The 15,854-nt window shown below is 44.2% G+C and overlaps 1 protein-coding gene across 1 annotated transcript; it reads left to right on the top strand.

The window, feature by feature from the left end:
- The first annotated feature begins 10,452 nt into the window (after positions 1 to 10,452).
- On the top strand, positions 10,453 to 15,396 carry ddx5 (DEAD (Asp-Glu-Ala-Asp) box helicase 5). Its single transcript, XM_015945259.3, has 13 exons — positions 10,453 to 10,614; positions 11,294 to 11,465; positions 11,540 to 11,636; positions 11,717 to 11,850; positions 11,940 to 12,005; positions 12,135 to 12,276; positions 12,393 to 12,553; positions 12,635 to 12,807; positions 12,887 to 12,997; positions 13,064 to 13,125; positions 13,206 to 13,265; positions 14,394 to 14,615; positions 14,697 to 15,396. The coding sequence occupies exons 1-13, from the start codon at positions 10,568 to 10,570 to the stop codon at positions 15,095 to 15,097; spliced, it is 1,848 nt and encodes a 615-aa protein (XP_015800745.1). The 5' UTR covers positions 10,453 to 10,567; the 3' UTR covers positions 15,098 to 15,396.
- The last annotated feature ends 458 nt before the right edge of the window (positions 15,397 to 15,854 follow it).

Raw genomic sequence — 15,854 nt, 5'->3', positions numbered from 1 at the left:
TTGGACCAAAAAATATTACTTAAAGTCTAGTAGCAACAAAGCCAGGTCACTATCAGTCTGGGATTTTGTAGCCTCCTTTAGCTCCTTCCACCTAGCGTAGGCCGCGCCGGTGTTCCCTCTGGTTTTAGCTCTTTGTTTCATTACTCTCTTACTTTTACTTCCAGGCTCTACCATGATGCCAACAGAAAAGCAAACTTATTTTGCTTCTTGTGCTTTTTATTGACAATCGGCAAACTGAAAAAGCTAACTGCTAGCATAACAGTTTGTGAAGCGCCTTCTGATTTTTATCCTGAGTGACGCGATATAAAAATTTGTTTCTTCTTCTCGAACAGCTGTAAAGCAATTAAAGAGTGCCCCCTATAGAGCACATATGAACTCTGCAAAAGTGTAAAGTTTCTGATCAGCAGATGGCAGCAGAGTGGAGTCAGATATGAAACGGGTCACGTTTCTAACTCGACAATCACTGAGATCGATGTTAAAGCTCTAGCTTAAAGTTTAAATCATTATCTAGTGTTACAGAATGCTAGGTAACCAAATAATGGATGTTAACTCATTCGCTGCCAGCGTTTCTCACCGTTTTTACTGTTTTTTTAAGAGTGACAGAACGTTGTGCGCTAGGATGATGTCGACGCCAAAACAAAGTGGAGACTCACCTCTTACATCAGGAAGAATCTGCCCGTTTCGAGCGTTATCCATTCTTTCATAATCCGTTGTTGAATTGTGATCGGCAGAAGCTTTTCCGGTTCGTGCCTCGCTTTTTTTTTTTACAGCAGCGGCTCAAAACGATCTCCTAACACGTGGATGTTCTGCTTCCTGATCACATGACGTGTGACGTACGCACATGAAGATCGGCTTTAGAGCTGAGATGTTTGTTCTCACGGTGCGGGGGCTCGTCCGACGCCCACACAGTGGCAGTGAATGAGTTATTAAAACGTTAATTTTCATAAAAAAAATCAAGATTTGTTTTTTACAAACGAGTCATTTCTACTAAGAGCCAAACTGAACAGGTTAGTCTTCAGTTTAGCATTGCACTATAATTCAAATGGTATTCTGTGCAATGACTAAATGCAGCACCTCTGGTTCATCCAGGGGTCTAGTCTGTGATATGAAAACAGCGTTCATAGGAAGGTTTAGAGACAACAACATTAGCTCACCAGTCCTGTAGGAGGAGAAGCCCCTTCTCTGAACATGGGCTGTCCAGAAAGCAGCTGCAATAGAGATGATTATAATATTTGTAACTTTTATACTGAAACGCACTTCAGACTGACTGAAATAGAGCCACCGGTGAACAATAATCTCCCAGAAGAGCCTCAGTGTGGACATTTTCTGAAACCTCCAGTACCTTCCAGCCCTGTGGTGCTACACGTCAGTAACTTTTATATTGTAACTCCTGACATATTGCTACTCATACCTGTCTGTGGCCATGAGAGCATCACCCAGCCACTCTCAGGAGATGTCTGTAACATCCGTTTGACTCGAAACTAAAACGGGGTGGAAAAGTCATTTCCACGGAGAACCTGAACTCGCAGGACTTGTTGCGTGTCTCCATGGACGTAATTCACTTCAGAAGTGGGGGGGGGGGGGCACGGGGGGGGGGGGTATCTAATGGGAAACAGGCTTCAACACAAACGGTTGTTTCCCGCTTGGTCCTAGAGCTCAACCAGTGTCAATTTAATATAGCGTAATATTGTTTTTGGATGGTAAAAGGTGCTGGGGTCAAAACTTGACTTTAGAAAGAGTGGGGGGGACATGTCTCCCCTGTGTCTACCCCCCCAAATTACGTCCATACATGCCTCCGTTTGACTGAGATGAACTCGAGAATAAAACCTGCTGTTGGTTTTCCTTACGTGATGTTTGAGAAAGGTGAGGCTGTTTTCTACCACGATGAAACTGTTGAATGTTTTTGTTTGTGTTTAAAGACGCTGCCCGTCTCCGAGACCGTGAACTGTTGTTAACATTTGCATCCTCTAAAAAACAGAAGTTTCTGTCACAAGCGTATGCAAAGGGAAAAGTGTCCTCAGATGGTGCTTTGTACAGTAACAAGAGATCGTTCGCATACGTGGATCGACAAAAAAGGAAAAAAATAATTTATCTTTAACTTAAGCAGGAAAAAAAGATTTTCTTGAACTGCAAAGAGGAAATGCACACGAGCAGAATGAGGCTTCTGTTCGTGTTCATGGTTACTTCTGCACCACACGTCGGTTCCCCTTTAAGTCCTGTGCACAAGCTGATCCTGGCTGATCTACTGTCTGTTCCTACAACACGTCGCTCAGCAGCGCCCCCTGCAGCTGCCTCCCGTCACCTTTGACCTGAACAGGTCCAAGTTCAGGAGCACGGCGGTTTTGTTTTGTTTTCTACTAGCATGATCCACTAGCTGGACTTTATCTCTCTCAATGCTGACTGATGCAATCTTATGTACGTTAACACTCATTTTGTAAGAGTATTTTATTTTTGTGTGTAATTAGTTCTAATTAAACTTGCCTTTGTCTAACAGTGTAAGGCCTTGTACAGATGACATCACATCCTTTGTTTTCACCAGGTGTATTTCACTGGGTCTGAACGCCACAGGTCTCTGTCCTCAACGCAAGTCGTTTATATAGCGCCGAGTCACAACACGAGTCGTCTCATGGCACTTCGCTTAGTCAACATTCAAACTGAACCTACTAAACAGTGCACTGAGTTCAGTTCATTATTCCAATTAGTTAAAAACGTTCTACTTTGGGGCAGCAGTAGCTCAGGAGGTAGAGCGTGTTGCCTCATGATCAGAGGGTCATGGGTTCAATTCTTGTGTCCTTGGGCAAGACACTTTGCCCGACTTGCCTGTGTTGGTGGTGGTCAGAGGGGCCGATGGCACTAAATGGCAGCCTCGCCTCCGTCAGACCGTGGCTACAATGTAGCTTACCATCATTAGCAGTGTGTGGAAGCGTCTTTTGAGTGTCCTGAAAAGCACTATATAAGTTCAATGCATTATTATTATTACCTAAGGAAACTCAGCAGGTTGCATCAAGTCACTGACTTGTGGTGTCAGTGACTTTACAGCAATCCCTGAGCAAGCATGTAGCGACAGTGGAGAGGAAAACTCCGGCAGAACCTGGCTCAGTGTGAGCAGCTCTCTGCCACGACTCACTGGGTACCAGCCCAGATTTAATCAGAGATTTTTCCTGTACAAAAGAGACCAAAGTAGCAAATTAGATGCTTTTTAACCCTTTTGTTGTTTTTGAATAAAGAATGTTCTAAAACTGCTTCAAAAGTCACTCAAATGGCATTTTAAGTCACAAACTAAGATAAACACTCTGCATCCGACTGATCCCAGAACTAAAACCTTCCTGTGTGTGTGCACCGTCACTTTTTATGCAGCCCCATACACAAACAGTTTCAGATACAACCATCAAAGCATTGTTTACTAGGCCCAGTATGTGAAAAAAATCGGGCTTTTTAGCGCCACGCATTTCAGAGTAGCTGTAGCAACTACGGTAGCCCACACGTGTCAAAAAGGTCATATGTCATTGACAACTTCCATCTTTCAATCCAGCAATCATGTCTTTTATTTTCATTTGTATTTTTTCTAAATTTTATCAAAACGTGATGAGTAATAAAAACTGCCTACGCCACGTTGATGTTAATTATATTTGCTGTATTTCATGGCTAAAAGCAAAGCTCAAACAAATGTGGAGCATCGTGGCAGGTCCAGATGCTGCGCCAGTTCTTGGGCATCTACCTATATGATGTCTGTGGGAGTGATGAACACAGTTTTGCCCAGTCACAATACTCGCACTATGCTATAAGCCCTTCTGCCAAGTGCACTTGGAGGAAGTGCGCCGTAACCCCGGTTTCACAATGCTAGCATCAGCGGAACGGAACAGCGGAGGAGCGGCTCACTTGCGAACTTCAAAGCGGTCCTTTTCACACCGGGAGAGTCTTGGCCTCAGCGCGGCTTCCTCGCTGTACTCGCGAGATTCTAAAATCCCTCGAGACTTCCAACACCTTCCTCACGAGACAACGAATTCCCTCGAGATTTCCGCCATCCTTCCTCATTGAGAGATCACAACCCCCGTGAGGAATCACACCGTTACACTTCTCAAAAGAAACTGGTGGTAAACAAAGCCGTTTGGTCACACGTGCTGAGGTAAGTTATATATAACATTGCAATGTTGCATTTTATTTTGAAAATAACCAGGGATTTTACACTGAAACTGTGTGTGGTTTCCTGTCTCGCACTATGTGAACTGTGGAAATTGGCGTGTCCCAGAAGCGGCTTGCGGAAAAAATAGAACTCGATCCTATCTTTAGCGGCGTGGCATGCCGCTTCTGGGACGCGTCTGGAAATTGCCGCTTCGCGGCTGGTTTGAAACACTCCATAGACTATAAATGGATTCTATTTGAAGCGGTGCCACTTCGCCACCGTTCCATTCCGGTGATGCTTGCAGTGTGAAACCGGGGCTAGGCTTCGAATGGGTAGCACACAAGTGTGCCGAATTGGTACAGGGAGCATTGCATCGTCAACTGCAACGCGTGCCGGTATGCCGATCGCTGTTTGTGCTACTTTTGAAAAAAATCTTTACTAACAACATTCAAACAAACAAAAATTATTTGACAAAATGTACATTCATTTGTGTCCATGTTAAACCTTAACATTCAGAGCAGGAATAATTGTAATTCTTTCATTTGTAAATACATATTTTCAGAAAAGGCACTTGAGCCATTGCTCCGCCTTCTCATATTTCCCACGCAGCAATGGATTGTGGGTAATATGTGGATCAAGGGTGCAAAAGGGGCGTGTTCACCTTCCGCACTTGAGAATCGGGACACACTACGCACTTGCACCTGAATGCGTAATTGAAGGACAAAAGGGTGGAGGTGCGAGTATTGGCACGGGGCCCTTATGCGTACAAAAATGGTACATTACAAGCCAATACTTAAAATAAATGGTGAGACATCTGGTTCTCGACAAGAAAAGGGTGGCTTGCCAACTCCGGGTCGGGGGAGAGGTCCTACCTCAAGTGGAGGAGTTTAAGTATCTCGAGGTCTTGTTCACGAGTGAGGGTAGGAGGGATCGGGAGATCGACAGGCGGATTGGTTCGGCGTCTGCAGTGATGCGGACGCTGAGCCGATCAGTCGTGGTGAAGACGGAGCTGAGCAAGAAACCAGGCTCTCAATTTACCGGTCGATCTACGTCCCAAGCCTCACCTATGGTCATGAGCTTTGGGTGGTGACCGAAAGAACGAGATCGCGGATACAAGCGGCCGAAATGAGTTTCCTCTGTAGGGTGGCCGGGCTCAGCCTTAAGGTTGGTTTATGCTTGACGCGTCCGCTAGGTCCGCACGGCTCCGCGCGGAAAAGTTGCGTCATTTTGCATCATTTTAACAACCACGCCCCTCCACCGCGCCTCCGCACGGCCCAGAATTTCCACAACGCGCACCTCGGAAAATTTCTAACCACGCGGACAGTCGGACACGGAAAAACATGGCGTACAGGCAAGAACTAGTATGGCAGAGGTTCGTAAATACAGACATTTGTATGATTCAGCTCTCGGAGATCACCGTGATCAACATGTTGTTAATAACTCTTGGAGAGAAATAGCTCGCACTGTCGGAAAAGACGAGGACGCTGTTAAAAATGCTGGAATGCCATGTTGTAAACAGTAATTTCTACTTTTACTATGGTGTAGTGTTGGATGCATGCCGTAGAGCTCCATGCTGCCCCCTACAGTTTGGGAGAATATTGGCTCACCGCAGAGACGAGCCGCACGAACCATAAACGCTGCGAGTTGTGAAGCGCGTTCCATCCGCAAGCCACATCACCGCGCGGAAAGTGAATGCGTCAAGCATAAACCAAGCTTTAGAGATAGGGTGAGGAGCTCGGACATTCGGGAGGGACTCGGAGTAGAACCGCTGCTCCTCCGGATCGAAAGAAGCCAGTTGAGGTGGTTTGGGCATCTGGTCAGGATGCCTCCTGGACGCCTCCCTGGGGAGGTGTTTCGGGCATGTCCTGCCGGCCAGAGGCCCCCGGGTCGACCCAGGACATGTTGGAGAGGTTACATCCCCAATCTGGTCCGGGAACGCCTTGGGGTCCTGCCGGAGGAGCTGGTGGAGGTGGCCGGGGAGAGGACGGTCTGGAGCTCCCTAGTTGGAATGCTGCCCCCGGACCCGGATAAGCGGAGGAAGATGACGACGACGAGGCATGTCAATGAAAAAAGACAAGTTTGTGAACGAGATACACAGAATGTGATAGTAAATAAATATTATACACTGTGTGTTTAAGAAATCAATCTTTAAATGTGCAACTGACAGGTCTCTCTCTCTGTGCCGAGTCCACAAGTGCACCTGTCACTGCTTAACAGGCCCAAGAGCTGTCTTTTACGCTAGCTCCATTTGGCAGACACTCCTATCCAAAGCAACCTACACAGACGCAAGGCCAAGAAGAGTCTTGCCCAAGGACACAACTGCAGAATGAGGTGGAATTAAACCAGCTACTCCTGTTCTCCCTACTGAGGCATTTGCCCCCGCAAGGTGCATTTGGAAAAAATAAGAAGTTGTGAAGGAACACAACCCAGGACGCAGCTTCAGACGAAGAAACGTTCTGGCAACACAAAACGTCAGAAAGATGTCTCCAGGTTCTGTAAGATGTTTCTCCTGTTGTTGTTTATGTCGGGTTTTTTTAGCAGACGCTTTTATCCAAAACAATGCGGTGAATTAACTTAACATGCATGTTGCTGGATTTTGAAAGGAAACCAAAGTACCTGGAGAAATCCCAGGCATGCATGAGAAGAACTCTGCGCAGAAAGGCAGCAGCAGGGATTCAATCCTGTGACCTTCTTGCTGTAAGGCAACCGCTGCACCACTGTGCCGCCAAGCAAGCCATCACCTCCACATCTCACCAGTTTATCAGCAGCCCGTTGAACTGAAAGCTGCGTATTTGATATAGCGCCTTTTAGACTCCTAGAACCCCCCCAAGACGCGCTTACTAAATGTGAAGACAGTGAGAGGATTAACCTAATGGTTCAAACCTGCAAGTTAAACAAAAATTGCATTGATGATATTATTTTACTGAAACTAAGACCATCAAAAGTAAATGTTTGTCTTTTAAAGAGCAAGTCACCCCCTACCAGAGTAACTCCACTCCTATTTTCTGTTTGAAAAATGCACCACAAGGAGGTGTTGCCCTGGCAGACCGAGAGAGCGGAGCTGCTAACAAATACACACACAAACACGGACCATTTCTCAATACTCATGGACACTAGTACGTTCTTGTGTACTAGACAAGTATGTTCTTGGCAACGACACCAGAAAGTCGAGTACAGGAGTACGAGGATGGCATTTGGAACAGACCCGTACTCCGTTAAGTCCTGGCAACGAGCGCTGCTTCTTGCTACGGTTAAAAAAACCAACCTGACATGAAAATAAAAGTCTAGTTTGTTCCTTCAATAATAAAATAGCAATGAAAATGTATCAAAACTGATCAAATACTAGCATTTTCTGCACTTTAAAGAGCAAGTCACCCCCAAATCGACTTTTTTCCCCTGATAAACCATATAAAAGTGTGTTTAATCGTGCTGCAGACACGTGTAGTCAATAAATTTGCACTTTAGTGCATTTTAGTTAAAATTAAAATGTTCTGCCTAAAACTGTCAGTGTTGTGCCGTTGTCAGGTAAAAACTTTGCCCGGCATTTGAATTCAAATCTGCCATCGCTATTGGCTAAGAGGTACCCTAGAATGTTAGCTGGTACCATATGATGTCACAATGTCGTTGTGAGCCTGTGTGTGTGTGTGTGTGTGTGTGTGTGTGTGTGTGTGTGTGTGTGTGTGTGTGTGTGTGTGTGTGTGTGTGTGTGTGTATTTGTTAGCAGCTCCACCCTCTCGATCTGCTCTGCAACAGCATTTGTTGCATTTTTCAAACATGAAGTGGGAGCGGAGTAAGGCTCTGGTAGGGGGTGACTTGCTCTTTAATGAATGAAACAAGTTTGTTTTTCAGCTATGCTGCTTTTATTTTGATAGTGGGTTAGCTAAGTAGCATTTTTAGGGATCGTGAGTAAAACTCAAACACACACAGCTAAATGTACAGGTTACACACAGTTATTTACAATAACAGACAACTTTATTGTTTTATTTGTATCTCTAATATAAAACATTACAGTTATTAGCTTTTTCCGCTGACGTTTGGAGTCTAATGGTTTGTGACGCAATGCATTATGGGAAACTTTGCTGCCCCACGTCCGCAGAAGGATGCATGGATGCCTTCTTGATACATTGGGTGGAGCAAGAACACATCCAGGGACTTTGAGCAAAATTGCCATTGTGCGTACTTAGAATTATAACAGTACTTGGGCCATCGTTGATGATATTTCACAAGGGCGTGAGTACACAAGTTCAGAAAATTATGCATATCGAGAAATGGTCACAGTGGCATTGTGACATCATATGGTATTAGCTAACCTCTTAGCCAATAGCGATGGCAGATTTAAATTCAAATGTAGTGCAGAGTTTTTGCCTGAATAGGGCGCAACACTGACAATTTTAGGCAGAATATAAAAATTTTAACTAAGATGCACTAAAGGGCCAAATTACTGACTACACATGTCTACAGCACGATTAGACACTCGTTTATATCGTTTATCAGCAAAAAAAAAAGTTGATTTGGGGGTGACTTACTCTTATTATTATATTATTATTATTATCCTATTATTATACTTATTATTAGTTATTTTCTGATAATCGTGATTATTTGCTATGGCTTTGTTAAGGCCAACATTATTTTATGAATTCTTACATTGACAAAAGTTTTGCATCACGTAGTTATTTCAGCAGAAATATTGACCTGCTGTTGAATGCTAGTCAGGCAAGCCAGACTAAATAAATATATGATTTAGTTGCAAACTTTGCACTGACAGGCGCCATCATATAACACCAGTTCTCAGATCCCTTCACTGGTTGCCCGTCTCTTTCAGGGTTCAATGCAAACTCCTACTTTTTGTTTTCAAATCCCTCCACGGTCTTGCCCCTGCGTGTTTATCAGACCTTCTCTCAATTTATTCCCCCGGCCGCACACTTAGGTCATCCAACTTGTTGCTCCTCGAGGTCCCGAAAGTGCATTACAAATCATGTGAAGAAAGAGCTTTTTCCGTTGGTGGTCCTAAACGGTGGAATGAACTCCCAGTCACACAGTTGGACAGGCATTCTCCTTAGAGGTTTTTAGGTCTAGATTAAAGATACACTATTTTACCCTTGCATTTAACAGTTAGCTGCTGGATGGGCTTTATTACTTTACATTACTATACTTGGAAGACATGTTTCCATTGGTTTTATTGGTAACTTATTTTAGTTTTGGCTTGTTTTGTTGTATTTTTGGTTGCATTTTATTGTTTCATGTGTTATATTTTTATTATTGTGTGACTGTTCAGCACTTTGGTCAGCCGTATGGCTGTGTTTTTTAAAGCGCTATACAAATAAAGATGATGATGATGATGAACATTGGAAACATTTCTTGTATTTTGATCAAATTACTGAACTATGGTTGCTCAGTTCTTCTGTCCCTTAACAATGGACTAAATGACTCAGTGGTCTTCTTCAAAGAGCAGCTGAAAACTCACCTGTTCAAGTTGGCTTTTGTATGACCTTCATCACCCTCTTATTGTTCTGCTCTTTCTACCAGTTCCACCTTTCCCACGATCCACTGATTTCCCTCTTTCCTATTCGTTTTCTCTTTCCCTCCCTTGCATTTTTGAAACACAATTCTTTATTTTTTTCTTCTATTTTTAACCATATTTTTAAATTAGTTTTATGACGATTTTGTTTGTATTTTTAATTTGTTGTTCTTTTTTTTTATCTTGAAATAAAGACGCTTTACTCACGGCTTCTGCTGCCTAAACTCCTTTGTAACTTTTTTCAAAGCTACTTATTTCTGCTGCACGTGACAATAGTTTTTAATCCAACTATTTACAGTTAAACTGTTTATTATAACAAAGCGTGTTAATCCTGGTTCGTTTTGGGGAAAAGTACATTGTGTTTCGGACGGTCCTGGTGACGTCATTTTCGGTAATGCTTGTATAAAACGGAAGCAAGCCGAATCACCTATTTTTCCTCCGCATATACTTCCGCCATCTTTTCGTGGGAGTTGTAACAGAAATCAACCCAATGATTTTAATTTACACAGTTTATATTTAATTAGATTTATATCAAACAATAATGTAAAGACTGAAATAAAATATTTTGATCACTCCCATTCAATTTTTGTCCCTATTTTCTCATAAGCAACTGCGGATCTAGTTTTTACGACGTTATAAGGTAAATGGTGTGAGTTGATAGGGCTAGAATGGTTCATTTTGCTGTAATCGGGTCATTTAAACGAAACTGGTCGAGTTTTGGTTCGTTTTCTTGTGGTCGTTCAAAGCGGCACCGAACTTGTCCGGCGGATGAATATGTCGAACGGCGGCCCTCTTTCCTTATAAACCGGGTCTCCTTTCTCTTTTGCCGGTTCTTCAGTACCACTGCCGGTCCTTTTCCAGTTGTCCTCTTGTCCTCCGTCTACTTATTTTAGTTTTTTGTAAATTTTTACACCTAAACGCACAACATGCCTGGATATGCTGACAGAGACCGCGGCAGGGACAGAGACAGAGGGTAAAAACATCTTCATTTCTTTATAAGTGATTTTAACCGTCGTGTGATGGCTGACGAGACCTAAAATACGCCAAAGGACTCGTTTTAAAACTATTGTTTAGACTAATTCGATATTGTTGCTCGTTACTGAAATAGTAAACAAAAGAAACAATACAACAGGGTTTCGACTCGAAATTTGTAAATAAAAATAAAACAATTTATTTTAACAAAGCCTTGAAACTAATCCGTTTTTTTTTTTTTGGCTTGAGGCCTTGTTTGGCCTCGTGCCCCGGCCGGCCGGCATAACTCTTTTTAGTTTAATTTACGTTTTCATAGAATACTATTTTTATTATTAATTCCTTTGATGAAGGTGTTAGTTCGGATTAAACGTGTCGGTTCACGATGTACCCGAAAATGTTCCGGTCGTTTGGGCTGGCTGGCTGACTGAGAGGAAACGGCGTTCATGCTAACCTAGCCGGCTAGGCCGCTGTTCGCCATGTGGCGGCGGTTGAGCTCAGACACAAAATGCCGGCTGCGTTTTTCCTCTCTCCTTTTCCTCCGGTGCAGTTGTCTCTTAGATGTTGGAAAATGTTGTTTTCTTACACTCGATCAACCACACTTCTCGCTGTCTTTAGTGTCAAATAGTCCTAATCCAGTCCGACTTGGACTTTTTTTTTTTTTTTTTTTTTTTACAATGCAGCTATGGCGGTGGACCTCCCCGGTTCGGTGGAGGCCGTGGTGGTGGAGGAGGTGGTGGGAAGTTCGGCAACCCCGGTGACCGGCTGAGGAAGAAGCACTGGAACCTGGACGAACTCCCGAAGTTCGAGAAGAACTTTTACCAGCAGCATCCCGACGTGGCCCATAGGTCACCGGTAAGCATTCACGGTTCTGTAACGGCCATGACCTTTTTTATACGTAGGACCAATGCAACATTATGTTTTTGCAGCAAGAGCTTGAACAGTACAGAAGGACCAGAGCCATCACAGTCAAAGGGAGAGAATGTCCAAACCCCATCACGAAGTTCCATGAAGCTAGCTTCCCCAGTAAGTTGAAAGTCACCTGGGCCCTTAAGCCGTTTCTATATGGAGCCATTTACATTTTAATGGTTGCCTTGTGCTTTCAGCTTATGTAATGGAGGTGATCAACAAACAGAATTGGACAGAACCAACACCCATCCAGTCTCAAGGTTGGCCTTTGGCCCTCAGTGGCCAGGACATGGTTGGCATTGCACAGACTGGTTCTGGCAAGACGCTCGCTGTGAGTTTTTTTGCACAACTTTACGATGATCTGCAATCTCTAAGGTTGGACCAATCAGACTGATTTTAACTGTCAATTTGGGTTCACAGTATCTGCTGCCTGCAATTGTCCACATCAACCACCAGCCTTTCCTGGAACGTGGCGATGGTCCAATTGTAAGAATGCCCGAGTGTCCGGGTCTTTTTTCTGACTAAGATGCAAATTTGACGTTAGATTTAGCAGATTTCTGATCTGTCTGTAGCATTGTGGCAGATATTTTAAAGCTTTATTTTTCTTGCTGGCAGTGTCTGGTGCTAGCCCCAACTCGTGAGCTTGCACAGCAGGTGCAACAGGTGGCCGCAGAATATGGCAGAGCTTCTCGTCTGAAGTCCACCTGCATCTACGGAGGAGCACCAAAGGGGCCTCAGCTTCGTGACCTGGAAAAGGGTGCCTGAGTTTTTATTTTTTTTCTCTATGTATAAGAAGTTTAAAGAGAAGAGGGTGCTGAGAAGTTGATTTCATTATATTCTTTATAAAATGTCTTTTTTTAATTATCCCCTCAGGTGTCGAGATTTGTATCGCCACTCCAGGAAGGCTCATCGACTTCCTTGAGGCAGGAAAGACCAACCTCCGCAGGTGCACGTACCTTGTGCTGGATGAGGCAGACAGGATGCTGGACATGGGCTTTGAGCCACAGATCAGGAAGATTGTTGATCAAATCAGGGTATGTGCTTTTCATATTTCTGCCTGCTTGTCATGAGTCGCTTAAGAGTTTATTCATGTAGATGTTTTGGGGTTTTTCCAGCCTGACCGACAGACACTGATGTGGAGTGCCACTTGGCCTAAAGAGGTCCGCCAGCTGGCTGAGGACTTCCTGAAGGAGTACGTTCAGATCAACGTCGGAGCACTGCAGCTTAGTGCCAACCACAACATCCTGCAGATCGTTGATGTTTGCAATGATGGAGAGAAGGAGAACAAGTGAGCATTTGACCCACATCCTAGTAAATGGAGATTCATGGTGTCATTTTAAACTAAATCAGTATTTAATTTCTTGTAGACTCATTCGTTTGCTTGAAGAGATCATGAGCGAGAAGGAGAACAAGACCATCATCTTTGTCGAGACAAAGAGGAGATGTGATGATCTCACGCGCAGAATGAGGAGGGATGGGTAGGTATTGGCAGTGTAGGGTTTTATATCGATTTTTCTCATTAACTGACGAGTTATTCCTTATAGGTGGCCGGCTATGGGAATCCATGGTGACAAAAGCCAACAGGAGAGAGACTGGGTTCTTAATGGTAGGTTTCATTCATGTTTAATAGAAGTTCATCTCCAGTGGTCTGAGGGTCATGTCTGATCTGGTTTCTTCTGCTTTTAGAGTTCAAATTTGGAAAAGCTCCAATACTCATTGCTACAGATGTTGCCTCCAGAGGTCTAGGTCAGTATCTGCCCTAAACTCCTTCATTGTATAATGAAAAAGAAAGTGTTTGCTTTCTTTAACTCTTCTTCTTTCTGAGTTTCTCCCCTGACCCGAAGGAGCAGTCTGTGTGGCAGGGCCTTGGCATGACAAGCCCAGGTATCCAGAGGGGGAAGGAGGATTCTTGGAGGTGTCCAGACTGGCGAGGCACGGGTCTCCCAGTCGTGCAGATGTAGAGGTGACCAGGTCGCAGAATAATATGCTGGCCTGCCTAAAAGGGGGGAAGAGATGAAGGCTGGCCGTATTTTTTTTTCCCCCAAATCTCGAGTTCTCAGCAATGGTTTGGACTGCTTCACACACCCAGGCTCTTGAGTGTCCCAGCTCAAAGCTCAGCTACGCCTCTTCTATTGTCTTGCATGTACATTTGGACACCACATTGCAAGTAACTAGGTTAGTTAGACCTGTGAAGCATGGGTAATGATGCAGTTTTCTAAACTTGTCTGAAGAGCAGTCTGTGATATCGTACCTTCACCTCTATAGTGACATGGCTACTGGCGCTTTTGGTGACAGTGGGACATGGTAGTTGGACACAGTTGGACAAAATCCAAGCTCACATTCCTCCCTCGCCTGCGTTTCAAAGTCATGTCGAGACCTGCCAACGAGAGACATTATGGTCACGTGAACGCTGGGCATGGATTAAAGCTTGCCATGCTGAGGAGGGGTTGCACTGTAAACCTCCAAAAGCGGTCTGGTCTACAGGTTCATGACGAGACACGAGCGCGTGAAAGACTTTTTCTAAGTGGTGGTTCACTGACGCAGCCCTCCTGTGTAGACTCCTATATGGTCACTTGACATTGTGAGGGGTGCTCTGCAATGGGAATGGATTAGTGAATGTATACTCCCAACAACTGGTAGGACAGCTGCTCCGTGTACGAGAAGCAAAGTGGAGTGTGCATCATTTCTCTCTTCCCACCGTAGTCTCCCTGTGGATTAGCCTTTTGCGGTTTAATGCCTTATCTAACCTAAAGAACCGACTCGACTTGTGACTGGTCTAACTTGCCATCTTTTCTTGATCTGGTTGTTGTTGTGGCTCTGGTACACAACCGTGTGCTGCCCTCTCCTGTGCCACACTTCAACGTAATTTTACAGATGTTGAAGATGTGAAATTTGTCATCAACTTTGACTACCCCAACAACTCTGAGGACTATATCCACCGCATTGGCAGAACTGCTCGTAGCCAAAAGACGGGCACTGCCTATACCTTCTTCACCCCCAACAACATGAGGCAGGCTGGGGATCTCATCTCTGTGCTTCGTGAAGCCAACCAGGCCATCAACCCCAAGCTGATTCAGATGGCTGAGGAAAGGGGAGGTGAGTCCCGATGAGCTGCTGTAAATAGGTGCAGTGTTGTTGCTAATTCAGCAATTAACGTGCTTTAAATTCTCTTTTCAGGTCGTTCAAGAGGCGGTAGAGGTGACTATAGGGATAGGGACAGGTTTTCCTCTGGAAGGCGCGACTACGGCGGCGGTAGAGACCGGGACGGCGGTAGAAACTTTAATGGACCCAAGTCCTTTGGCACAAATTCACAGAATGGAGGCTATGGCAGCAGTAATGGTACCAGCAATGGCTACGGTGGTGGAAACTACGGTAATGGACAATCCAACTTCAACAACAGCCAAGGAGGATCCTTCGGTGGTCAGAACAACTTCCAGAACCAACAGTTTACTCCAAATAACGCTGTTGCACAGAACGGTGCGAGCCACCCCCCATTCCCCTTCACTCAGGGACAGGCCCAACAGCAGCATCCTCCACCAATGGCACCATACTCCATGCCTCCTCAGTTCTCTCAGTAACGCATCGTAAACTTAAAACATAATTTATTGCTTTTGGTCTCATAAGTTCTATACTTAATCCAAATTTTTGTATTCACGCAACAGGGTTACGTCAACCTAAAGCCTTTTAAGATCTGCAGTGCAGCGATAGTTGTGTTGCACACTTATTTAATTTGTTACATTCCTCGGAAACGTTTAGTTATGTTTTGTACCAGGTAATTACGTGTATTTGTTTTCATGTGTAGCATTGAAAGTGATGTTCAGCTCTTGCCTTGGAAGTGCACTGCATGATCTTTCAAATAAAATCCTACAGAAAGACACTTGTTGTGGATTTCATATTCCTGCTCTTCGGTATCGTTTTAGTTTAGGCTAGAGAGCACAAGCTGCTGTCCGTGGCTGGGAAACGGGGACAGGACACTGGATTAGTGATTCATGGACATGGTGTGCTTTTGACATGGATCAGGTGATCTTTAGGGCTGTACCTTATGCTGACCAGCAGGTGTCAGGATTTACAAACACTTCTAGTTAAATCAGCCTGAGTCAATGTGATCAAAGCTAATCTCAAACTGTTACTCATTTTAATCGTGTTGCTCTAATATTTGACATTAAAATTAAATTCTTTCAAGTTGGAGTGTTCAGTCACATTTTGTTTCAATTAGAAGATAAAAATGAGTAGTTTTAGGATTATTCCAAATTTTGTGCCATGGTTTAACAAAGTGTTACCATTGGGGGCAACGGCGGCACAGAAGTAAGTGCTCGCCCCGTAATCAGAAGGTTG

Source organism: Nothobranchius furzeri, chromosome 12 (assembly GCF_043380555.1).
Source record: "Nothobranchius furzeri strain GRZ-AD chromosome 12, NfurGRZ-RIMD1, whole genome shotgun sequence".
Lineage (NCBI taxonomy): Eukaryota > Metazoa > Chordata > Actinopteri > Cyprinodontiformes > Nothobranchiidae > Nothobranchius > Nothobranchius furzeri.
The sequence above is the reverse complement of the archived record's forward strand: the minus strand, read 5'-3'. Positions and strand labels throughout refer to the sequence as shown.

What these genes read in the sequence shown, in the direction of transcription:
- ddx5 (XM_015945259.3), top strand. Translation starts at nt 10,568, where the DNA reads ATGCCTGGATATGCTGACAGAGACCGCGGCAGGGACAGAGACAGAGG. An exon ending in GCTTCGTGACCTGGAAAAGG is followed by an intron (nt 12,277 to 12,392) that starts GTGCCTGAGTTT and finishes TTATCCCCTCAG; the next exon opens with GTGTCGAGATTTGTATCGCC. An exon ending in GATGGAGAGAAGGAGAACAA is followed by an intron (nt 12,808 to 12,886) that starts GTGAGCATTTGA and finishes AATTTCTTGTAG; the next exon opens with ACTCATTCGTTTGCTTGAAG.